The sequence below is a fragment of the Crocodylus porosus genome, unplaced genomic scaffold (genome assembly GCF_001723895.1).
Source record: "Crocodylus porosus isolate Cpor-Errol unplaced genomic scaffold, CroPor_comp1, whole genome shotgun sequence".
Lineage (NCBI taxonomy): Eukaryota > Metazoa > Chordata > Crocodylia > Crocodylidae > Crocodylus > Crocodylus porosus.
Genome location: NW_017728907.1, coordinates 30,379,770 through 30,391,135, shown reverse-complemented (window position 1 = coordinate 30,391,135; position 11,366 = coordinate 30,379,770). Strand labels below are relative to the sequence as shown.

The 11,366-nt window shown below is 38.5% G+C and overlaps 1 protein-coding gene across 2 annotated transcripts in view; it reads left to right on the top strand.

The window, feature by feature from the left end:
• Nucleotides 1–11,366, top strand: part of SNX7 (sorting nexin 7) — a 66,151-nt gene that overhangs the window by 4,993 nt on the left and 49,792 nt on the right. For both annotated transcript variants that reach the window (XM_019531046.1, XM_019531045.1), the window contains exon 2: nucleotides 10,764–10,946. In XM_019531046.1, the coding sequence (XP_019386591.1) occupies nucleotides 10,764–10,946 (183 nt within the window). The remainder of the gene's footprint in view (nucleotides 1–10,763; nucleotides 10,947–11,366) is intronic.

The following is an 11,366-nucleotide window of genomic DNA, read 5'->3' as shown; positions in this document are numbered from 1 at the left end:
AAAAAAAAATAGTGTCTGTATGCAACTCAGAGTTTAAAGCTAGAAGGGTCAAATAGATTATTTAGCCTAGCGTCACTGACTGACTCAGGAGCCACAATGATGTGTGCTCCTAGGGGAATTGTGGCAAACACTGGGATTCAAAAGGGAAAAGTAAAAGCTACAGTATATAACTGTATGCATTGTATTATTTAGGATTGCTAGAAAGACATGCTCAGTGCTTTCACGTAAAAAACAAAACCCAAAAAACAGTACTATTTGCTATAAAAACCCACAGAGGATAAGTGAAGCTGGCTGAGGCTTAGAAGCTATGGTTTGAGTATCGCAACATTTTAACCTGACCACCTGTTATGTCAGAAGTCCTTGCGTTCCACCTGGTTATCCACATTTGATTAAGGCAGGTTTTCCCAGGTGGCATTAAGTTCCAGTTTGAAGACATCCTTGTTCCTGCTAATTCAGTGTAGTCTCCCAATTATGCTATGGCTTGATAATCAGGGGATGGTGTACCTTAACTATTAAAAGGTGAACATTTGAAATAAAATAGGGGTTACAGTTATGTTTTCCAAGTATCCATACTTAGAATATCTGCCATCTGGGTTCATAAAACTATTGCTTAGCTATACTGAAAACATAACAGTTGTTAAGGTATGCAAAGTGATGAGTTATTTCTAGAAGTATAACAGACTTCACCACACTAACTGTACAATATCTTTTTTCATCTTGGACATCTGCACTTGTACATAAGCAATGGAAACTATATTTTAAAAGGCAGACTTCAGTTCGGATCCTTTCAGATGCTGGAAATCTGTGAAGCTTTTTGCATTTAAAAGCTTGTCTAAGACTAATTCCAGCTAGGCAGTTGGTCCAACAAAAGCTATCACTGACAAAAATTCCAGCTTTTTGCATAATTCCTTGAGAATCATGGCTACAACATAACTGCAACATTACTCAATGTCTTATGCTGTCAGCGGCATTGAGCAAACTCAGAACTCTGCAAAGCCATACTCTTCCCTGAGTTCACAGATCAACTTGGCTTCTTTCCAAACACCTGGATTGTTGCAATGAACTGACGGCTGAATTTGGATTATATGTTGTAGACGCTCCATATACTAATGAAGAAGCTAGTGGGCCAAAATTGGCTTCAAAATTAGCTTTTATTAAAAAACAAAACAAAACAAAACTTTTTTTTCCCCAAAAACCTAAAGTTCCCATCAGAAACAAGTTAGTGGTGGGGTAAACCAAGGCTCTCTCTAAAAATAGTGCTCTGGAAACTTTGTAGTCTGAAAAGGGCAGTAATGCTCAAACATAACTTAACTTCACTCTGAGTTTCTCAGGCAGTGAAGATCGACTACATAGCAAATGGTAAAAAAGCATCATTATTAAAATTTGGTAAAACTTCGATCAATAAAGTTGACATTCATATTTTGAGCAATTTATTTTATGGAAAATATATGACTCTTTAACCTGATATTGTCTACTTTGAAAAGAATACCTTGTCAGCCTTAACTGGGCTTGCTTTATAAGGTACTCAAAATATAGGACTTATTTTCTTTTTCAACTTTCTTTTGCCAGATTCAAAAGGTAAGCGATTTAGTCCAGAAAAGGTAACTTATGAGGATGGACTTGGTCCCTTCATTCTCCTCTTTTGAAGTTCCATGTGTATCACTTTAATCTCTCGGATTGATCAGTGGACCCATTATTATTAGTGGGATGACCCAATATAGACAAAGCTGCTAGTACTTTGATTACCGTTCAATTTCTTGACAAACATTCCCTTCAGAATGTTGTTCTCGCAGACCAGGTCTACCCCAAGTGAATCTCTTAATCAACAGCACTAGCTGTGAAAGCTTGAAAAGATATTGTGACCTTCATACAAGGGCTAGAAGGTATTTCATTAAATAGGCTGAAATTTTTTATGAAGACAGCAAGTTCTATTACATTTTGAAACTTGCGTTACACTTGGGCTGGTTAAAAAGCATTATTTTCTCTTGGAAAAACTTCTTCAATTCCACAATAGAACAACAACAAAAAAAAGCTAGACATTGAGATTTTTTTTGTCCATGAACACAAGTATTCAGCTACCCCAGAGGGGCCCACATCCAAGGGAAGTTCTGGTTTCAAGTCCCGTTTCTAGCTTTTGGGCAAATAGCGTAACTATATACGATATATGGTTACGATATAGAGGCTTTTCTAGGGTCTCTCCTCCTCTACTTACTGCATTTACACAAATCAAAACTGTTTTTCTGCCCAGTTTGTGGGGAAAGGCACTCAGATATGCATACAAAGTTGTTGGGGGGTTTTTTTTGGGGGGGGGGGGGGGCGCAGCTGCTGCAGCTGTGACTGGCCCTGAGCCTGGGTTGCAGCTAGAGTCAGACCCACAGCAGCCTCCTGCCCCTGCTTCCACTTCTCATTTACCCCCTTACTGTTACATGCAGTTCGACTCTGGCTTTGGCTGGGTTCTTTGCTGGGCACAGAGCACATTGAAACTCTGTCCCTTGTCCAGCCAGTGAGCAATGCTGACACTGCTGTATGGCCTGGCAAGAGCAGAGTGTCCATGTGCTATGCTCTAGGAGGGAACAGAGCTCAAGCAGCATCTGACAGTAAGGAGGGTGGGAGGGAAAGAGACAGAGTACAAGGACCTGGGGGTGAGCAGGATGCCAGTGGCAGGAAGGCTGGAGGGGGAAGTCTCCTGCTGCCCTCCCCAGCCACTATTTTCCCAGCTGTAGCAGTTTAGGGAAGGTGGGGGACATGTTTAAGGAAACTCTATGGTAATTTAGTTCTATACTTGAAAATTATAGCAAATTTATACATTTTCCTTGTATAGAATCTAATTATTGGGGGTTCATCTTAAATTCAGGGCCAGCTTGGTTTTGAGTAAATAGAGTAATTAAGAGACCTCCAAGACTAAAGTTTCACTCAGACTGATGTATTTTGTGTTAAAATGGCAAGTTATAATGAATCTATATTTTCCAAGCTATTTAGTAAATAAATATTAGTAAGTGTTCTGGACCAGCCCTACTTAAATTCTTCACTAGCCATTTGCATTTATGGGCCTTTTGGATCAGTTTGCCTTTTTTGCACCTAAGTTCATGGCAGATACTCAACTGGTATAGACTGCTATAGCTCCATTTAAGTCAACAAGTCCATTTAAGTCAAGTGGTCTTGTGAAAGTTTACATATTTTGAGGATCTGCTGCTTTTGTCTGACCACTAAGATTCTTCTTAAGAAAATCTAATGACTATACTAAATACACACTCTGCCGCATTATGTAGCCTTGTTTCTGGGGTAAATTTGGGAAAGGCTTCTGTTGGAAGAGCAAACAAATGACTGCTGTTTTCCTTGGAGTTCAGGAAAACAAAACAAAATTAGAACCGCTGGAAGCCCTTGCAAAAAAGTTTTCCATCTTTGACAACTGTAATTCCTGCTTTGATGAAAGAATAAGAAAAGCTTTTAAAAATTGGGTACCTAACTAAAAGTTCCTGTTTAAAAAATATTCTGTCTTCAAAATGAAGCTCATTTTTATCCAAAGGTGGGAGAGGCAGAGTATCAAGTAACACATGAACAATTATGTGCTTTAGGGCGAGTTGGGTTTTTGTTGTCAGATGTATGCACAAGACCTCTTGATTGAAATCCAATTTTTTTCTTTCCCTAAATTAGTTGCTAAATTTAATTGTATTTTTAAGTGTAGCAACTTGAAGACATACTCCTCTAAATATTCTTATACTACAGAGGGTCTGAAGACAATGGACATCCTGGAGGAGCGTAGCACTACTGAAACAAACCATTTCTGTATGTCTACAAACCAACAGCTATGCCATAATCTAGGCCAGCATTTCCCAACTTTTTTCATCCCACAGCACACTTACATAAATTAAAGAAAATTGCAGCACACCAGACTTGGACCCGGGGCAGGGGAGGTGGAGAAGAGGAGGTGGGTGGCGCATGGCCAAACGCAGAGCAGCACTGGGGAGGGTGAAGGGGGGAGGGGATGGCATGCGATCAGACATGAAGTGGCACCAGGTGGGGTGGTGCAGCACTTGAAGCACTGCCTGGAGCCATGCCCCCTGCCTGCTGCTGCTGCAGACAGATGGGGGGGGGGGGCTGGCTCCCCAAAATTCCACTGTTTTCCTGCTCATGTCTGATGGCACACCAGTATGCTGCAGCACACTGGTTGGCAAATGCTGATCTAGGCCAAGTAAGGGCCATCATTACGCCTTTTGACAAAACTCAAAACTGTCACTGTACAACAGAGACTCCTGAGACCAGAGAATACATGAGTCTACCAGTAAGGTCATTCTTCTGGGAAGAGGGGGGTGGGAGGACAGAGTCCTGAGTTCTACGCAGAAGAATAGTTTCAATAGGAGGGGTAAAATGTACACCCATCCAGTCTCTCTTCTACCTTTGTGATTAGGAAACTCTTCTAAAAGATGGGAGATGTGAGTTTGAGCCCCCTCAGGTTGAGGAAGACCTTGAACCCCAGGTTCATTTCCATTCTTGAATCACAAGTGGTTGCTTGAACCACTAGATTGTGAAAAGGGTACATGCATACCATCATCATGTCCTCATCCAGCTGGGCTTAAAGCCTTGCTCAGTTCTTTCAAAGATGAAGTATAGGACCCTGCATTTGTGATAGGATTCCAGTCTGTATCCTGGCTTTATGGAGGCACCTCCTTGAAGCCTTGAGTCACATATCCAGGCTCCAAAGAGGGATAGATTCCTAAGTGCAGTGTTTCCTATTGCCTAATTATAGGTCATCCCTGATTAGCAGGCAAGTTTTTTGGTTCTTCATTTTCAGATGCCCAAGTCTCTGTGTAGTGTATAGGGAGGTGCCCAACAGGTTTAGGTGTTCTACTCTGAGGGCAAGAGCCTAATTTGTTAGGCACCAGCATTCTTTACTACACGTAGATTTTAGGTCCTAATAAGTTTGCAGGATCATCTGGTGCAATCCTTATTCAGTGGGACAGTTGGATCTTCTCTGGTACATTCATTCGCAGTATAAGGTCCCTAGAATTTTCCATTTGTGTGGGTTAATGTTACAAGAGAAGGAAAAGATACTGTTAAAAAGGAAATCACTAATTGGTACAAGACAGGGGCACCTATTTAAATCCATTTTTGAAGCTGACTAGATTTAAAGTTGGCAGATGCATTGTGTTATTTATTGAACCCGTTCCCCTAAGTTCTGTACCTGAGCCTGGAAATGAACTCTGTGCAGATCATGGCAAGATCAGCAATTCAGACATCTCAGAAAACCTTGAATTCCTCATTTTACTGCTATTAAAAACATCCTTTGTGTTAAATATTAATAGGGGTATAATATATAGTTTCTTTCCCTTCGCTGCTTGCTTTTTTAATGAAACCATTCTTTTCAGCTTCAATCTCTCTCTCTCTCTCCCCCCCCCACCAAATGCTAGTAGCATTGCCTCTTACCATATACGTGCTGCATTAAAAACTTGGGGTTTGGTACCTTTGTCCCAAAATTATGGCTTTGACAACCCTTACTTCTGCTAGTGCTCTTTTAATTACCTTCCTCTCCTTTTTGCCAATATTATCCAGAACTCTTTTTCTTCCCCATGTGGTTTCAACTGTCCAGTATATTCAGTGTGAACAGCAACAACTGAAACAAAAATCTCACACAGAGTATTTGAGTAGTAACTGGTAACCAGCAGCTCTTTTTGGTAGAACCACTGTTCAGTCAGCAGTATAGTACATTTTTCCTTACTACACTAGATTCAGGAATTTATGCTGGGGAGACTGCTGTTTGGCGGCTTCTCTCTCTTCCTTAGCATCTGCAGGGAGCATCAGGCCAACTTTCTACCTCCGATAGCTGACTTTGACTTCACCTTTTGTTGTAAGCACGTCTGCCATCTTGCCAATACTCTCATGTTTTAGTATTAGCATTATCACACCACCACCAGTTGAATTTCAAGAGAAATTTCTAAATAGTAAACTCTGAAGTTTGAATACGACAACAAGATTTTGAACAGTTTGGGAAAACCCAATGCTTATATCTGCTTTCCTTTAAATACTATTAGAACTATCCAACAATGAATAGCATACTGCATATTCTACAGTTATGGATTTCTTTGCCTTCTCTTCATTTTTTTTTTTTATATATATAATAAATGTGCCTTAATGCACAATTCCTTCTAGGTTTCTGAAGTCTTCTGGCTCCATGCTTTTATAAGCAAGCTGAGTAATCACAGTGTGACTTGCCAACCAAAGCACAGCCAGATAGTTTAATTTTCAGTCTAAAAATGAATGTCCCTCAACTATATGGTTATTCAGATCCTTTCTGTGCTGATGTACATTTTCCATCCCCTAAAGGCCTGAGTTGTGTCAGCTCTTGTAAGTACATGTCCTTTTCTGTGTTGCTGTCTAGTCTGGCTTATTTTGAAAATAGTTCTCATTCTGCTTGTATGTGGACCAACTGGCTTTATGCTTCTAAGAAAGCATGACTTTAATTTATTCCCCCACACCTCAAGCCAACTGACTAGATTCTAGAGTATACCCTATACTCAAAGAACTAAGTGTGTATAGGAAGGAATCAGGTAAAATTAATCAAATGACTGATAGTAAAGCTCCTATGCAGTACTAGTTGTTAAAGTCTTAAACAGCTAATGAGCTTAATATTCCTTGCATTTTATGTGTAGTTCTTTTCAAAAACAGAAGGGAGACAAAAGGTTAAGGTCATCTTAAATATATACTTCATGTTTATATTTGGGAAGAAGTGCCGCTACCTCCAGAGGAGAGAGATGGCATTGAGGTTTGGGTCAGGGAAGAATAAGATGAGGAAAGAAACTCCAAATTAAGTTGTGATCCTGTTGAAGTCAAAGGCAAATTGGACTTCATATTTCCTTCTAGTCCCACAACAACACCCTTGGAACAGTGAAGGGAATTGTAGCATGGCTGATATATTGGTTACTGTTATTTCAGCCATTTCCCTCAAATCTCACCTTAGACACACCCACCTTCACCTTTTGTTAATTAGTGGATCATATTGAGGGCAATTCTGTTAGCTTTTTAGGGTTAAGTACCCTATGTAGAAGGCAATAGTTACTTGGAACTGGTAATTCTGTAGATCTGTTGGATGAACACACCTTTGGGATTTCATATAGTTTATTGAAATGGCATAGAAAGGTGTTAAAAGTAGCTTAAAATAAAGTCTAGAAAGAGACTATTGACTACGTGAAGGAAGAATAGTTGTGAACAGTAACAATTATTTACTCATTCTCTAGCATTTTAAACTGTTAAGTCCAGGTAAAGGAGTATTTCATAGTATTGTAGTAATGGCAGGTAGCTCAAACTGGGTTTATGTGCTGATGTTGTTAACTGAGGGTCAGCTAGGTTCCCCAGTAGGTTATCAGTGGGCACGTCTACACATGCATTAATGCTCTTAGGTATAATCTCTGTATGGCCTCTTTTTTTGTGTTGTAGGACTTCAGGTCTAGCCACCAGAGCCCCTGAGCAAGTGTTAAGACCTCCCATATCGCCCCAAGCACATAAGCAAACTTCCCTACCTTTCCAGTTTGTGGTTTAACCCTTTCAGAACACAGAGCACTTAAAACAAGGAAAACAGGGTTTGCACAAGAGTCACTTAATGACAGTTATATTTACCCTTAAACCAGACCACTTTTACAGATTTTTAGGCTTTTGTTGTTTTTCATATCCATTTCCATAAGTTAATGCTCACCCGGTCTTGCGTGTCCTAGGTCACTGAGAGTATGTACATGGGTAAACTTACCTTATGCAGTTCTTCTGCTTGGCAGATGTGAATAAATTAGAGGGAGAGAGTTGAGCATAAATGCTACTCTTATATAAGATTCCTTCCCCTTCCTGTCAGGTGACCAGCTAATCAGCTTCAGACCACCAGAAGGTAATCTTATAGTTTCTGGGGTCAGAAGGGACCTGAGCAGATCATCAAGTCTGACCCCCTGCCATCTTCTGGATAGTCTACTCACAGCAAACTGGGTACAATGGTTCCTTCTAGTTTGGCTTTTTCCTGTAGGAAACCAACTGCTCTAGTGGTAAACTCCCTTGATTCAAAACCAGTTGCAGCTGTGTGCAACAGTGTGCTTTAGGTCTATCTTTAGTATCTCTAAGCATCTGCAGTTACATAATGTAGATCACATTTGTCAACCTGGGAGTTACAATGTGAGTTGGAAATCACAGTTTGATACAGAGACATACTATTCTGTAACACAAAGTAAAAGACGTTTCAAGTCTTGAAAATAGGTTCCTCAAAAGAAAGTGTGACCTCTGATTTGGGTTGAACTGACAGCTAGTAAGCAAGAACAAATTAATGGTTTGTGCTGGAATTTTTAAGAGAATGCCACTAGCTGCCTGAAAATGGATGGACAAGAAGAATCCAGCTCTGTAAAGTTGTCCTTATGAGCTCTTGATTTGCTAACTTGTTTAGTTTTATATATCCAGCTTCAAACAGAATGTGTCTATTCTGTCTTCAAGCATGCCTGTAAAATTAAAATGAGGGTAATCTGAAACTTTTTTCATCCCATTGGAGCTACCATCTCTGATTTAGCCAGTGTGTTAAATCCATTTTTCCCACTGATGGTGATAAAGCAACTGGAAATGGTAAATGTGAAAACCCTTCTTGACTTTACTGCTGAAGTTATTTAAATGTATATGCATCTTCCTTTCTTGCAGGAAGTTGCTGAATATATATTTAACTTCAAAGATTATGGGCTAGACAGTGCCTTTTTTCTTTGCTGTAAAAACCTCATCCACTTTAAAATGATGTTTGAATATCCACCAAGATGCTTGTTGTATAATCTTGCTTGGTATTTTCTGATAAACATTGTCCTTCATGTGTGGCTTATACTTTGATAGGAGGAATAAGCTCTGATTATTTATTAGGTTGTGCTTCTTTTTCTGAAACGTCACTGGAATGATGTCCCAGTATTGTATTGAAGGTTATTTTGTGGTTGGAGGGAACTGTCTTTCAATGGAATTTTAATCTGAGGTGCAAACTAACAGTCTGTAACCTTTTAAACATCTACAGCACTCTTTTCTCCCAAGAGAAGAAGTATTAACATTGATATTCTACCTACTTCTTTCTGAATAATACAGTTTTAACTAAAAATGGTTGCACTTGTGCGTGCGCAAACACACACACACACACACACACACACACACAAAAGGACAGCAGTCCCAAACTGCCCTGTTAGGCACTGGTTTGTAACAGCTTTCATTTTCAGTCCAGGGAGGCCTGTTCTTCAGTGATAGCAGCACGTGTAGTTATAAAATGTGTACCTTGGTACTACTGATTTAAAAAAAAAAAAACAACACCCCCCACTCATTTCTTACATTGCTGATCTTTTAAACCTCAAGGATTCTCTGATTAATAAGCATGCCTAAAATTATTTAAATGATATTATGAACAACAAATAAAATATCTTCAAATAGGTAATTACAGGAAGCAGTCCACAGATCATTTGTAGTTGCTATATTGATCAGTTAGATGGATTGATTTAGATTGAGTAGATTTTAATTCTCTGATTTTCATCATGATTTTTCATCTTATTTGCATCTCTATGTTTTAAACCTTTATTTAGAAAAAACACCTTTTTGATTGGCAGCTATTAAATTCTGATGATTTACAACTCAGTATATCCCTATACTAAATTTGATACCCTTTTTACTAACCAAGAAAATAAAATATGCCTATACATATTTACATATGTAGTTATTTAACATGGTTCTTGAATATTACATTTTAATTATGTCATAAAACTGAATTATGCCTTTTGTTCTTGATCAGTGGTAGCCAGCCTTTTGGGCAGGTGTGCCACAAATTAGCCCCGTAGCTTTCTCAAGTGCCACTTTCCCCCACCTGATCTGCAGCTCTGCTTCCTCCTTCCATCCCTATGCTCACTCAGAAATTTGCTGCTTTGCTTTCTGCTTCCTGCCCTGTATGTTACTATGCTGCCTGTCTCCTCCCATATCTGCCATGTGCCACACCCAGAAGCTGCCCATGCCACTTGTGACACTCAGGCTGCCAGTTGGTTGCCTGTTCTTAATCCTTATTTTTGTCATTATTTTTGTTAAGTTTCATGTGGATGGAAATTGAAAGTCAAATGTTAAAAAAGCATAAAAACACAAAGCATAAAAACTTCATTTTGAATTGTTTATTAGATAAAACTACCTCAAATGATCTGGACACATAAGAAAATGAGCTTGTAAAATGTTGGAGATTTAAAATGAATTGAATTCAATTTCAAATTCTAGATTACAAATTTTAAATATATTTAAAAAAGAAAATATCTTTGAAATAAATATAACATCCCATTTATATTAAAACAAACTTTAAAAAACTCATCAGTTTTTATGCACCTTGGTCAAGCTGCTAAAGTTAATTCAGTCTTCTTCAGCCTGGATAATTGGCCTCTTAACAAATTTAATGAGCTGGGTAAGTATCCCATACAGTTACCTGGTGTTTGGATTGACAACTAATTCTTGCATTGTAGGTAAGTTTTCTTTCAAGCTGTTCATAACACTTGTCAAATGTAGTGTTCTGATCTTCTGTTGTCAGTCATAAAATAAGTTACATTCTTCTTTCGTATCTGCTTGTTGAAGTGAATTCTGAAAAGCATAATAGATTTGCCTGCTAGCAAATTTTAACATTTTACTTTCTGTTTATTTTACCATTATAGCTGTTTGTTTCAGAGCTACTTATTTATTTATTTATTTAGATGCCAAAGACTTGTATCTTTATATATTAATGGAAATTACTTCAAATGTCTTTTCTATAGGATGCATCATTGGCTGAGGCAAATCCATTCAGTCCTTTGATACCAACATCCCCCTTATCTATGATAAACCATTACAAGTTTGAAGATGAGCCAGGATTAAGAGACCTCTTCATTACAGTTGATGATCCTGAAAGCCACATTACTGCCATTGAGACTTTCATTACTTATAGAGTTGTTACAAAGGTAGGCTTTTATTGGTATTCTTAAGTGTTATAAGTTCTAAATGCATAAGTGCCATCTTAATATCTTGAAAATTTTCAAGTGTTCAAGTAGTTTAAAGGGCTTTTATATCCCCCCCTTGCAGCATTATCCTAATATTTCCAAATCCTAATTTAATTGTGTTATGAGTTAAGAGCCCAGTAAAGGTATTTGAAACTATTGTTTAGATTTTGTAAATATTTCTTATATGGTAGCAAAGCTACTCATGTGCATCTTTACATGACTGAATGCTGTAAAGATAACAATTTAGTAATTAGAAATGAGCTTTCTTTGTTGTGAATTGGCATTTACTACTTTGCTCCTCAGCAAGGACATTAGATAAGAGCATAGACTCAGTTTGCAGAGACTGTATTGGTGTATGTTCTCATGGAGTCTGGGGGTAGG